Here is a 15,424-nt window from a genome sequence, read left to right on the forward strand (position 1 = left end):
CAATCTGAGATGACTGTTCCCCCCTGTACCTTAAGCCACACATATACAGACACAAAATTTTTTGTTAAAAAAATAATGAAATAGCTGCATCATAGCTTTCCTAGACAAAAACAGTGCAGATAGCTTTGAGCTGCATCTAAAAAAGGAACATTTTGGTGACAACAAATGCATTATCGATGGTGTTTTTATGATTGTTTGCTGCATTCTCAGATGTAATAAAGCTGGCTGGGTTGTGATGTACTCTTATTTAGCCTAAAGTTTTCTCTGAGCACTGTTTACAGCATATAAAATGTAGCCTGGCGTTTTTCTATTAGGAGAGTATTACTAGCATATTTCTTTTCAGCTGAGGAGTAATTGCTATCTGAGAATTGCTAATCCATGAGAATCTACATAACCAAAATATCAGGGTACTGCAATAACAGCAAAACATACCTCAACAGCAGTTTCATAAATGATCTAGTCTTAAGAATAGACTTCCCAGAATCATTGACAAACCAACAAGACACATCAATAGTAGTAACATGTCACTAGATTTAATGGAGCTGTAAAACTATCATGATCCATAGTGCACCTGTGGAGCTGTCCTGATTCCTTTCCAGAATTTTGCTGACTTTCTTCATCATCAGATGTACTCTGGGATTTGGAGCTTGCCTTCACAGTTTTCTGTTAGGAAAGAATCAAACATAGCTGTGTCAATTTATACGGCAGTCTAATAACTTCACATTACTGTAAGGTGTCAGGTGGGTGGGCACCCTGCAGCAGGTGTGCAAGCACAGGTCCTAGGAATGATTTCTCAGGGCTCTTCAACAGAAAACCCAAGCAGTACGTTGCATTTCTACAGATGCCAAGAAGAAAAGGCAGCACAAGGCATTTGTGCCCTTATTTCACTTCTGCTGAATCTAAGAATCCAAGTCTGCAGAGTCTGGAAGCAGGTTTATCTGTTGGACAGCAGCCAAGCCCATCCCTGAAGAGTTGCTGCAGACTAGTCAGTCCTTTGCAGGCCACTAGTCATTCTGCAGTTTCTCTCACTCTGCTCCCTCCTGACATGAACAGGCTGTATATGCAGGTGAGCAAAGGCAAGAGGACAGCTCTAAAGAAATCTGCATTGTTCTACTACCTCCATGACAATAGCAGTGATCCTGCAGAAGTTCTAATGGACAGTATTCTACTTAACGAACAAGAGATCTTTAATACACAGTCAGATCTAAATGCACAATGTATTGCTTCCACCTACACTTTCTACATAACTTATAAGAAAAAACAACAAATACCTTCACAAAGTTCAAAACAGTCTCTGGGCAAATTTTCCAACATCTAAATTTTCCATTGTGTTCTGAGCCACACACATGAGCAATCAAATTATTCTAATTTATCACAGCATACACTAAAGCTATTAGCTACAATAAAAAGATTAAAGTTGTAAAAGCATCTTTTTTTTCCATAAGCAGCTCTTATTTGATACCATCTCATATTTCACCATTACATATTTTGTAACACTAACTGTAGTTCAAAGAGTTTCTGTAATTCCCTTCTCATCAAGAGGTAGTATAATTGAGAACTCCTTGTTCATCTGCTCATAAGGTAGATAATAATTGAGTACAGATTTCATTTCTCCTGCTGTGATACACCAGTGATGCATATAATTTAGTTTACAGTCTAATTTGCTGTGTTCAGTGTTGAAATAAAGTTGACTATTCTGGAAATCACTTGTGTTGTTCAGTGTTGGAATCTGAAGGTCTGGACTGTGGATGATTTTTCAGGAAACCTAAAGGAATTGTCAGCCTTTGCTTCTCTGTCCCTTCTCTATCATTTTTTTTTTTAATTTATATATGGATATAGTTGTCACAAGAGCTAGACTGAAAACATCTACAAGTCAATATCCTTGGTTGGATAATTCTGTACCTGTGAAAATATCAATAATAAACATTTTTCCCAGACATCTCTTAGCTGGAAAACAGAAAGAAAAAGCAGAAGAAAGAGCAGAAGAAAGAGGGGGAGAAATAAAAATGCGCTCTGTCTTATTTTTTTCAGAAAAGAGATGAAATGAATGGGTTTTCTGACAAGCTATACACAAATAGAAGAGCCAGTTAAATAATCACATTATTGACATGCTTTCCAGCCCTCATTGTATCCAGTAGCTTTTAGTAGCTGACTTCTATACGTGACATCTCACTTCACAGCATTTATTTTCCCAGTGAGCACAGGTTACAATGTGCAATGCCCACTACCATGCACAACAGTTATCTGCAGAAATCATCACATGCTGTAATAGAACTCATTGTTCACATTTTTATTTCCTGAAAATCAAAAGTTGTGAACATGCGCACTTGGCTAAAGCCCCTGAAAGAAATATAATCACTTTAAATTGATGTAAACTTATAATTTAAGTGTAGATATGGGTTCTAGTATTGTTTGCCTAGAGACATTTTGATGGCTCCTAGGCAGCTTCAGAGCAGATAAGCTGGTGGGCAGATTAAGCTTCCGTAATGTATTTCGTAACTGCCATTTTTCCTTAAACTGGCATTCAGATTGCTGCTCACATAGTGTGCGTCCTCTTTGGCTGCAACTTCCATTCGGATGGCTCTGAAGAGGAACACAGGTTGGTTCAGTAGAGTCACCACTCTACTTGCAGTGAAGAAACAGTGAAGTGAACAATCTGCCTGGCAGCTACACAAGGGTATAAATACTATATGCAAAACCATGAAGAGATCAGAAAAGAATGTGCTTTTCTGTGAGTGTTGAACTCAGCTCCATTACTCAATTACAGCACTTCGTTAAAACAAAGAGAAAGACAGTAAAACTGTATGGTACTGCTTAGAGCATGAAATGGGGTAAAACTGTGATCACATCTATTACAATTCAAATCTATCAGATTATCAATTTTAAATAGCATTCAGTTATGTTAAATAATGATTACAAATCCCTTAAAACTGTGAAACCAGGAAAAAATTCTCCTAAAAAAGCCTAATTTTTAAAACTGCTGCTAAAACACAAATATCATGAGAAACTAAGGGAAAGGATATTTCTTGAGAAATAAAAGGGTTGTGCTTTATTTTTTTTCTCCATAGTTAAGTAAAGAGGACAGGTATCTAGTCATCTTATTTCTAGGATAACTTTGAAAAAAACAAAAAAACTTCGCATCAGAGCCATGTTTCCTGTCAGAATACATAACCGAACAGAAAAGAGAAAAATGCATACATAACTCTCTACCAAAACCTAAATGAACCAAACACTGGCAGCTGTATAGACAGAAATCTTTAGAAAACAAGAATATGCCAAGGTATTTGTCTATATTTGTTCAACTGCTGCAAGTGTAATCAGGAAGTTAGCAATTCCACATAATTAGTGAACATGACCTTTCTGTTCAGGAAACATTTTGCGAGTCTGTGTAACTGTCTTTAAAGGATTCTCTGTACTGTTAACAGAGTAGTATACTATTTTTCTAAACAGCAATAAATATACCAAATATAATCAAATAACAGATACAAGCAGTCTTTCCTCACTGCCCACCTACATACCATGCCACTCTCAAACAATAAAAGATACTCTGCATTTAAAATGCCATGAGACATAAAATAGCAGTTTGAGTCTCCAATTTTACTTACTTTGTGTTTACCAAAGTTGCCCATTAATGATCGACCATGAGATTTTTTTCCACTTTCTTTCATGTCCAGGTTCTGCGCAGAGAAAGAGTGCAATAGGTTAAAGAATCAACCTTAAGAAATTTCTAGTCTAAACTCAATATAATGATCTTTGAACACAAATTTAAACCTAAAATCTCATTATAGGGCTTTTTAAATTGCTTTCCACACTTGATAACCTAGCAATCCTCCTATAGTAAGGAAAAATATTAAAAGTATTAATATTCAACACAATAACCAGCCATGCAAAAAAAACTACCAAATAACAATAAAAAGCACCCAAACATTTCAAAGTATATAGAAAGGTAAAAATGAAAAGAAAGAGAGGACAAAAAAAAATCTCCAAACAGACATATGCAGACTTCAGTCAGGCATCCTGAAGTCCATGCTTCACATTTAAAGCCATGTGATTGAACGTCAGTTTCATGATTCCTGGCACCACCTAGTCTTTCCCATCAGAAAAGCACATTCCTTCATCTTGCAAAGAGCAAAATGAAGACCCAAAGGTGCTGAAGAATATTCCTCCAGAATCTCACAATGCAAGTCAGGGAACTCCATTTATTCACTATGCAGCTTGGAGTTCACATTTGGTTACCATAAATAGGACACTAGATGGTTTCCTCAGGTCAATAATCTCTGTACCTCCTATTCAAACATTTCTTCCTAGCTCAAGCTGAAAGTCTCTGTAGGAGACTTGCAGAAGGAAACCTTAGCAGATAGACTACTTGTCTCCCTCATATACCAGTGAATAGCTAGTTGACAGTGACAACAGCAAATCAAAACTGTATTAAGCCTAGTGTCAGACAATTACATGCGAGGTTTTTGTGATCTCTTCAATAATTTATTTCTAATCATAGCTTCCATTTCCTAGAAGTTCAGAAAGTATCTGACCTGCCAGATACTATGGAATGGTATGTCTATTATGTCTATGGAAAGGCAAAAAGGATATGATATCTTTATTCTTTGGTTGAGCTGACACTTTTCTGGTAAAAGATAAGCCTGAGCTGTTTGGGCACAGGTGTGCCATGGGGAGGCTGCTTCTCACAGCAGCAAGGCCAGCCCACTCCAGTCCCACATGCCAGACACTGAGTAGAAGACATCTATGCTAGGACACAGCATCTTGCAGTAGAACCTCTCAGTCTGCTGATGGAGCAGTCCTCCTCTGGTGACTGAAAGCTGCACCTCCCTAGCGCTGCCTGTCTGTGCAGCAAGTGTAAAGCACCTGGAATCACTGAAAAGGTGCATTCTGGAGTGCATTATCTCTCAGTTACACGTGCCAGGAGACCAACCACTTGCAATGGTTCAAATCAACTGTGGTAGCAACTCCACCCTAACAAGATTATGAATCTGTGTTCTTCTTTGGACACTGCGTAATACAGAAAAATAGAGTTTTTACTAACTCCTGAAGCTATAATGGACCAGGCTGGGGTTGAGTTTTGGTATACAAGCTAAATTAATCATGTATGTGGAAACAGCTAGTTATGTTTTTAGTTATTTAATAGTTACTCGAGATCAGAACATAAGCTTGCTTTGTGAATGGTTGGTTGGTTGGTTTTAGAGAGCAGCAGCAAATCTTTGGTGAAATGAATGGTACATCAGTGACTACATAATGCAAAATGATATATAAGAAACAAAAAAAATAGAACAAATCTCCCAACAGATCCCTTTCCAGTACAATTACACAAGATATTTGGATAATGCACCTAAATTACTAGTTTTCAATATTTTTTGTTCATGTCAGTTAAATGTAGTTGGTAAACTCAAATGTCTATCCAAGATGAGTGACTTATGGAAATCTGCATTCTTTAAACACAACTCCCCCAGCAGATGCTAGCTAGGGTTTGCTCATTTTTCCAAATGTAATTATTCTAGCTCAAAATAATATTGAAATGATTCACAATTGATCTACTAATATTGGAAATGTATGCTCTGAAATCCCACTTTTCTGGACACAACACAAAGGCCAGGTGGAACTGATAAACCAAGCCTGTTCTCACACTGTGAATCCACAATCTGCAAACCACCCTCATTTATCAGGTCAGATGGCTCTGTCCTTTAGATTCTGCCATCCTCCTACCACCACAACCCAGCTTTAACCAGAAGTCTCAAAAGTATCACTCAGACAAGCTGAATATGTTTTTTGTAGTAAACCCTGGCTTCAGGCAAAAATCTTACAGGTCCAATCTCAGAGTAGGAGACAGCAAAGAGCTACATATAGCCTACGGAGTGGGAAGATACACAGAAAACAAAACTACATGTACTCAGCCTTGAAGGAGACCGTACCTGTACAGGGTAAGTATGTCCCTTGCAGGGCAATTCATTCTCTATTTATCATAACTAGTCTTCACAGTTGGTGAAGATGAAAATATGATAATTATAGATTCAAGGTACAAACTATTTATGTACTCAAAATTCCAATACATTTTCCATTTCACTGTTCTGCAATAATAGTCTGATGTCAAAGGGGAAAAGAAATGATTACTATTCTGAACACAAAACAGTCTGGGCACGAAAAAAAAACAGAACCCTGCTTAGAGCAGTAAAAGCACAATACTGTGTTTTAGTAACTACTGCTGTACAAAACAGAGTTAGCAGCATTACAGACAAAAAGATAGGTAGCTGCATGCTTTCCATTACCATGATGAGTCTTGATAGGGGTAAGTAGAAAAAGGACCTCTCCCCAACAGCCTAGACACAAATCAAATCACTTGACAGTCACTTGCGATATCTGTATTTATGGAATTAAACACTTTTAAGGTTTACAAGAAAATAAAGTGGATTAGAACACATTGAAACATACTCTCCACATTTGACCATTCAAATCCAGGTATTTCTGAAATAACTCTAAGTTCTCGTTTTAAAGAAAATGAAAACAACTCTCAAAGTTGTTCACAAACCATTAGCTTTCTTATTTGAGAAATCCGCAATGCACATTGCATTGTCTAATATTTAGCAGAGCAGACGAAGGGAAAGAAACCCACATACCTGTTTCAGGTTAACATTTAAACCTTCATGAGTTGCTTTTAGTAGTGCTCTCACAGTGAAACTGTCAGGATCTTCTTTATCCCTGATTTGGGATTCTTTTATTAGAGATTCAAGTTTCGTTCTTATGAAAGATTCCATCTGGTGCTCAGTTGCACCATTACTCTGAAAGGCATCAAGAAATTCGGTTAAAATAGATTGTCATGTTCTTCATTTTTCAGCTAGCCTCAGAAAATATTATACATGCTTCAGGCCAAACGGTGCTCCCAACTTTTTCTTCTATCTGCACAAGAAAGAGCTTCTTGCATAATCCTGCCTGATTCTGCATCTTTCTATTGGTGACTTTTACTGCCATTTTAATTTTGTTTTTTTTTTTTCCTTTAGTCCTCCTGACAAGTAATTTACAGTGCCTTGCCAAAACACAGTGCACCATTTACATCACTCCAGAATCTCTCTCCAGTATTAGCTCCTTATTTTGAAAGACCCTGACCTCTTTCCGGGTATGGCATGAATTCTCAGCTACTGCATTTGCATAGTTCCTCAAAAATATCAGACAATCTAAATATTATTAGATTTCTTCTCCAATAGGCAGGAAAGAGGAAATATTTAATTATTACTACTAACAGTAGTATGGACTATGCAAACACAAAACAGTCCCTTAAGGCACTTTAAAACAAGCCCTATATAAAAAATGTATGCACCTTTCATTCTTTTAAGAGAAGTGAGACCTGTCCTGCCTTCAAGAAGAAAGCAACTTTACAATCCTAATGTGTTCCTTTTCTAGTCCCAAAAGACATACTGTGTTTTGCATTAGATTTTGCCTTGGGTCCTTCTGCTTAAGAAAGTGTCATCTCATCAGAAGTGTTCATGGCATGTTAATAAAGCATGGGGGTTGCACAGAATACAGTAACATGTGAAAATGAATTGCCATTATGTCGCTTTCAGAACTGGTTAAGAAATATCTCATTTTATTCTAAACATAGAGTTATGTTCATTTGATACATACTTTCTCACTGGACTTAACTGTGAAAATGTATGCAAATGTACTCAAAACCAATTATATTTCTAAAGACTTATGCAATTGTGAGTCTTCAAGCTTCCCCAAAAGTTAATAGCAAATATTTTCAATGTAGCAGGAAATACTAAGAGAAAAGTAATATTCTGAATCATTGATCAGATTGATTTTACTGTAGGCTTCATGCACTTACTGCAAGGCTGTAGCATTGAAGCCATATATGTAGCATGAAGCATTAACATGAAGTGGTTTTGTTTACCTAAGGGGAAAAAAATGAAATTGGTTCTTCTGTGTTAAATACATGAATCCTTGAAAAGATTATGATGACACTAGCACTTAGCAGTGTCAGGGTAGAGGGAGAGCTGGCATGAACATCATCTTCCTCTGAATCAGTTCAGACAGCAACTTCTGCAATCTGTAAAGCAAATCTCAAGCTATCCTGAAAACTGGCAATTGGCAATACCAGGCATAAACAATGCACACAAATTAAAAGTTCAATATGCAAATGATAAACAGCAAATGAGAACTACCTTTATGTACTTCTGTTTGGCAAAAGGGCAAATTCATTGGACTACATTCAAAACTGGAGATAAACAACATTACACTTGGCAGATATGAATTTGAGCTACTCTATTTTTATGAATTTGAGCTACTCTATTTTTATCACCCTAGATCAAAATTTTGAACACAGAAAGCAGATATGACTGCTTCCTGACTGGAGAAAAGCACCTGCTGGCTAGTGAGTATTAGCATCGCACACCAATTCAGCTGGTAGCAAAGAAAGTGTTAATAAAATTAACAGTAAAAAAAATGAACAGGAGTTAAAAATTAAAGAGAACAGTTTTTGCTGACAGATAAAAAAAGAAACAAAGATTAAAAAATAAAACTTTTGATTTTCAAATTTCAGAGATTTTGTCCATACATATGTCTCCTTTCATAACCTTAGTCTAGAAATTGTATAGTTAACAATCAGCTTGTCATTGCTTGCAGTACTACACATTTGCATGTGAAAGAGTGTAGCATGCTTTAGGGCTGGCACATTTTCAGTGTAGGTTTCTCAAGTACTTATATCTGCTGTTATTAATGTGTTTTTAGTGACAAAGTAAAGATTCAGGATTTCAAAACAATTTCACTCCATATCTAACTGTTGAATGACATAATTTCCATATCTTAAGGACCTGACTTAAGAAATCTACATTAAAAATTTAGTCTGCTGACAATTCTAAGTAGGATAATGGAATATCCTTTTAAGAAATGCAGAGTTGTGCAGTTCTGGGAATGGTGTATATGCCCATACATAGCAGAACTTTAACTTGCAGTCATCTTCAATTTCATCAGCGCTATCCTCATCTGAAACTTCTCCTTCGTCAGCATCTTCTCCAAGACTGTATGGCAGCTTTTTACCCTAAAAATGAGGAAAGAATAGTCACAATAAATACACATCTGTTCAGTGTTATTTGGGGCAAAGGCCAAAACAACACATTCCGCAAATATTCCTTATATAAACTACGACCAGAGCTTAGAATTCATTTTCAGAGTTTCAGAGCAAGCTGGCTCATGGAACCAGATTATCACAGACAAGAACGTCTCCTATCCTCTTTTTCTATGAAGTTGCCAGAGGTGATACTATCATTGCAAATTGGCTCCTAAGCAATGCAAAGAGGAAAACAAAAGTACTTTTTCAAGTTTCCTAGTTCTAAATTACTGGGTAAGTTTCCAGAGGAAAGCAACCAACATAACTGTGCATTACCTGTGTCCTTCAGAATTGAAACAGTATCACCTTTTATAAAAAAAGGTTATTAAATAACAAATCCCATCTGCCATTATGTTTCTTCTCTTTATTTCAAAGAATAGAACATGCTGTCATTTACAATATACATAATTCAGAATTTCTTTTTAAAATTTGTCAAGCACCATTATATGCAACTGGCAATTTGACTTCTCCCTGTTCTTTACAGAGGTGCAACGAATACTGCTGCCATTCTTCTAAATGAACATCTCAAACTACCTTAGGCTGTCTGTAGGAATGCACACTGTGCAATGTACTTGAACGCTGCACAAAACTGTACTTGTAAAATGACTTTAAAAATATTTATGAATCACATATTCTCTTAAATAATTTCAGCTTTTTGTTCAGTTACCACGTATTAATAAAAAAGTAAGCCCAAAGGAATAGTCTGCAATGCTTCTTTGTTCTCTAAACTCTGAGAGTTTAAAAAGGTGAGAATCCAGAGCTTATACACCGAACTCTTAAAACTCTTAATTTCCCATTCTGGTAGCCACTGGAATATTTTAGGTAATGTGAATGTGTAAATAGACAGGTGTCTGCGGTAACAGTCGTAAGGATTCTGCTTTTCTGTGTTTTTAGAAGATGGGAGGGCCTGGGAGGTTAAGTACAGTATGTCAGGGCCGATTTCCACAGCAGAATCTAACTGCTTTAATAAGATCACTAACAAAACCCTGAAGGAGTTTATCACTATTACCGAAAAGAACTCTGTAAGCTAGTTCAGAAAAAAAGTAAATAAAATAATGCAGAAACTCCCATCCCTGGAGCAAGCCATTGTGCCCGAATGATTTTTCTTCAAGCTAACTTCCAGATATTTCAGGCTCACCTGCAGCAGACTGTTGTGGTATACTTAATATTAAAAAAAAAAAAAGAGAGAGAAAAATTTTGTTACGGGAACTCCATCAGAACGGAAGATGCAGACACAAATAACTCACTGCACGTAGTCATCAACATGAAGCAAATAAAGCCTATTTTGATATTGCATGCTCATATAAGAGCATAGTCAGTAATCCAAAATTAGTTGCTAATTCATTACTATGATGGTTTTTATTTAACTACATTAGAAAGGAAGCACTTTAATTCCATGAGTAGTTCCTGAGTGTTAAACAAAGGTTATTGACTATTTCTGGAAAAGCAACACAGGTCAAGATAGATGAGCAGCTATTCTTACTAAAATATTCATCCTGAATTTTTCTGTATGATTGCTAATAGCAAACTCCAGTCACAGAACCTTAGAAATGTTGTCTAAGGGATCTCTGCCAGTCTCCAGTCCAACCTCCCACTCAAAGCACGCCTTGCAGCTTTATTCAGTCAATTCTTGCAAACCTCCAGGGACAAACGCTCTGCCAGCGCTCTGGGTAGCCTCCTCCCATGCTGTACTACCTTTCCTGCTGAAGAAGCTTATCCTAATGTCCAGTTTGAACCTCCCATGCTGTAACTTGTGGCCATTGCATCTTGTTTTACCATACACCACTCAAAATTCAAACTTATGTGTTATTACACATTCCTGCACTCATCACTGATAACAAGATTATTTGCAGGCTACCTGTTCTGCCACTCACAGAGGTAGATATAGATTACACTCTCTGAGAGTCTCTACAGACATGAAGAAGATTGATTTAAAGATTGCAATTTGAAATGAATAATATTGCCATACTAATGAGTGAGTCAAATTCACTTCAGGCTTGCACCATTGTACTGGTTTAAATCCACCTATATTACTAGAGTTATTCCTCGCGTATACTAGCAAGAGAATTAGGGCTATTAAGCGAAATTATTTGGCTAATCAATCAATACTACTCATTTTTTAAAGGAAAATGTATAAAACAGCAAAAATAATAGTAAAAAGATGGGAAACTGGATTGCTTCTCAACAAGCTGCTGATTCTTAAATATGATTTTATCTATTCCAAGGTGGCTGTTTGAACTGAACGAAACATAGGAAATAGGGCATTGTGACAATAACCCGTGAAGCTGAAAATAGTACTGTCATTCTAAAATGTTATCTCAGCTCCATTCCATTCTGTAACTATTTACAGGATTTCAGTACTTCTAGCCAAAGATTCAAACTATAGTTAAACTCAGATGCTCAAAGACAATCAGATCAGAAGTTATAAGAACCGTGCAGTGTCAAATCCCTCTGGCCTTTTATGCACTGACATAATGTTTTAGGGTGGTTTGCTGTGTTTTGTCACATGACTGAAATTATGTATTATTTCGTTTGGCTCCCTAAAACACCAAGACTATAATATATGCTCATAGCTCATTTAACTGGCAGGTACACCAAAAAAAAAAAAAAAAAAGAAAAAGAAAAGAAAAGAAAAAAAATCAGTGAAATTCAAAATCACAGTCGAGTACTTGAACTAATTTTTCTAATTCAGACTCAACTCTCATCATATACTGAAATATGTTTAGAATAACATCAGACCTAAACTGTGAATCTTTATAGACAGTTTGATATGGAAGGTAGAGGAAGCAATGGTATCTTAAGCAATTGTCTCTTTCTAATTTACTTCGATGCATGAGGACAATCTAATAAGCTATAATTGTATTAACCATCCTCTCAAAGCCCTATCTGGCATTTCTTTCTTATTATATCCATCCTGGTCTTTGAAATTCCTTTCAGAGACTATCTGTTTACATTTACAAGGCTCAAATTATTCATCTTGCATACAACATACTAGGGGCCTTCTCCCTTGCTGCTCCTTAGCCACCCTCTGAAACGCTCTTCTCTCTTTCACAAACATAGTTGATGAACCATGAAAATACCATTTCATTTCATGAAATGCTGTTCAGAGCAAGGTGGGGGTGAAATCCGAGAAAATGCAAGAAATTATTTTCAGACATAGTTTTATATTATTCCAAAATACTTAGTACAAGGAGAGACTGTAGAACAGCGCTTAGAACTACAGAGATATAAACCATACGGGAAAATATCTACTAATAACATAAATCAGATAAATTTAAAAAAAAAGAGCAAGTACCAAGGCTTTGTCAATAATGGTTGATAATGTCAGTGGTTCAGGTAACTATCACATTTCCCCTTATTCCTAAAGATGCATTTTTCCTCCTTCATGACTAAATGCTAACATTTAAAAAATTAGCATCTCTCTAACTGACTTTGAGACTCTCAAATAAGATGCTTAACAAGCAGAAAGAACTTCCTTATGTTGCTGTTAGCATCATCTGTGTGTTAAAACATTTACAGAGGTATCTCAGGATACTTGTCAAGTCCAAGGTAAATCCTTTTTCAACGTCTCTGTGAAAAGTTCGTAATTTTAACTCACTCTCTGCATCTGTATTGATCCTCATGCTACTGCTACACAGGTTCTCCAAAGCCAAAGGGAGAAAAACAACTATGATAAATATTACATGCTGACTTATATTGCATTTTGAACATGATGCCAGTAGCAAGTTACCTTCACTAGGATTTTGCCTTTCAAATTTTGAGGGCTAGGAAGCTGTTTGGAATCTCCAGTGATTACAGATGACAAGTCCAGTTTGTCACCAAATATCTCCTTTAAGTACTGAGCGATCTTCTTTTGTTGTTGAATACTGCAGTGATTTTCAATAGACAGTATCACTGGAAACCTAAAACAAAACCCCCAGATAATATCATAACAGTGTTTTGAGAGGGAAGACCTGCACAGCTTACCACATAAACTATTTTAAATAGTTTGCTTCTGCATTTTCTGGAGACTGAAAACAAAATCACTTTGGAAGGAGAGACTTTGTACACAGAAGTCCCAAATCCCAGTTCTCTCATGAAGCACTAAATAATCCTTGCTGGCAATTTTGCCCTCTTCCTCCAACACCATCCTACTGGGGCACAGAGACCCAGAGTCTGAAACAGGCAGCTGCTTATGAGACACGTCAAACTGGGAAATTCATAAACCATGTTTCAGATTGCTCAACAGAAGTTAAAACATTCCTCTGCAAGCCACATGCGAAGTCTTCATAAGCAATAAATGCCCAGCAAAGTGCTCCTGGAAAAAAGCATTTTGAAATCAGATTCATTAAAGAAATTTCTAGCTCTTCTGTTCCTCTTCCAAATATTTCGTGGAGGCCGTACAAATGATTTGCCTTTGTCTTAATAAGTAACACAACATAAACTTGAGGACATAAGAACACCTATAGCGAGGTAAGCCAAATCTCAGAAGATGACCAACCTTTGCAGAAGGACGTTAGGAGAAATATTTGGCAATACCTTCCAGAACATTCTCCCAGGCTCCAGGAATTTTCAGCTTAAGTTTTTTGAGTCAGAGGCATTGCATCTGTACATAACAACTTATTTCTTCCACATATTTGTCCAGTCCTTTTTTTTAATCTCTTGGCAGCCCCAGCATTCTATGGTAAGTAACCTCAGGCTAACTATACACCAAATACAGAATCATCTGCAGTTTCTAATTGAGGACATCAAATTTTGAAGTGTGGGTTCCCCTCACCACTGTTGAGTCTTTTTTGATTCTTTCAAGTAAAAATCTATTTTCCCTTTACCCTTTCCAAACTACTCAAAATTTTATACATCCACTTCTGTTTTTTGAGACTGCTTAAATATACCATTGTTTTCATAATAATTTTTGTCATATAGTAACAAGACAAAGGCGGTAGAAAGAATCTAAATGTTACCCTGGATCTTCTGTATTTCCTTATACTACCTATGAGAAAGCTTTTCTATTTTCCTACCAAAATAAAGAATTTTCCCTAGGTAGACAATGCAGGAAATTGTTCAATACATACAGATTATAGACTGAGATTATATTAAACAGAAATCTTACTGAGCCTACAATGGATGAAAAGTCTTTCTAACTCAGGCTGAACTTTCTAACTTGATTGATGGGAAAATGAAGGAGCTTATGTAGTTGAATAATAAATATTATACGGGCAATAAACTGGAAAACAATCAACTTTATACTTTTTAAGTGCATTTAAAGGAATGCACATACTTTCTATGTGGAATGCACATGAGATTAACTGCATAAGACATAGAGACGGGACTAGCTTCAAAACTGACTCTTCACTTACTCATTTTTGATGAAGGCGTATTTATTGATAGTTTCGGCCACATCCCGGAAGAATATTTTAGAAGTAAGAGTATAGCCATGGTGCACTACTGGCTCTCCATCTGGACCATCCCAGCAATCTACTGTTAAGACAAAAAACCCTACTCATTAACAGATGTTCATGATTTTATACATTTCTGCTCATCTTGCTTGCCCACAGAACTCACGTACACTATTCTACCATGCAGGTGCCAGCAAGTTTCATTCAGTCCATGACTTTGCATAATAGGTAAGACTAACAGCATATAATGTTTTGGTTTTTATGTTAAATGAACGATCTGCAACCTAAAACTATTTTTTTCCTTATATTAAACAGTGATGTAAAATTCCAAAGGTTACTAGAACACAAGGTTTACAGCTATCTACTGGGAAAGCAGCTTTTGCTTCTGAAGACAAATAATTTTATAATATATTTAGAGTTTTCTTTTCCACTTCCAATTCAACTTATATTTTCATAACTGACTTTAATGAGAGTAGCATCAAACGCATCGAACGCAGATTGGACTAAGATGGTAATTCTCCTAATGAATTACTGCACTCTAGATTTACACCAAGCTTATCACTACTGTTACCTCTACAGAAAGCTAAAAACATCATAAGAAAGAAGCTACTGTAGTTTTGAGGCCAAGCAAAATAACGTACTACTGTGCACTTCAGTGAACTTTTCTACAGAAGAAAATACAGATTGCTACACTAGGTATAACTGCCTGCCAAAGTTCTCAGAGCCACCAGCTCTGTAAATCCCATGACATTCAGACAGTGGCTTCAATGATCTGGACGTGTTTTGTTGTGTCTTGCCCCAAGTTCTTGAACACTAACACTTTTCTTAACCAGCAGTTCTGCAGAAAATCCAGCTAATGTCACCAACTTTCTTGGATTCTTCTCTCCAATGCAATTCATTTTTAAATTTAGACTAACAAATTGTAGGTGAATTTTGT

General features: G+C 36.5%; 1 protein-coding gene across 3 annotated transcripts in view; it reads right to left on the reverse strand.

Annotated features, from left to right (window-relative positions):
• PLCH1 (phospholipase C eta 1) overlaps positions 1-15,424 on the reverse strand; it is a 78,687-nt gene that overhangs the window by 13,173 nt on the left and 50,090 nt on the right. For all 3 annotated transcript variants that reach the window (XM_062582233.1, XM_062582232.1, XM_062582230.1), the window contains exons 8-13: positions 14,449-14,569; positions 12,843-13,014; positions 8,936-9,043; positions 6,627-6,788; positions 3,606-3,677; positions 572-663 (exon numbers count right to left, since the gene is read on the reverse strand). In XM_062582233.1, the coding sequence (XP_062438217.1) occupies positions 572-663; positions 3,606-3,677; positions 6,627-6,788; positions 8,936-9,043; positions 12,843-13,014; positions 14,449-14,569 (727 nt within the window). The remainder of the gene's footprint in view (positions 1-571; positions 664-3,605; positions 3,678-6,626; positions 6,789-8,935; positions 9,044-12,842; positions 13,015-14,448; positions 14,570-15,424) is intronic.

This window comes from Rhea pennata, chromosome 9 (genome assembly GCF_028389875.1).
Source record: "Rhea pennata isolate bPtePen1 chromosome 9, bPtePen1.pri, whole genome shotgun sequence".
Lineage (NCBI taxonomy): Eukaryota > Metazoa > Chordata > Aves > Rheiformes > Rheidae > Rhea > Rhea pennata.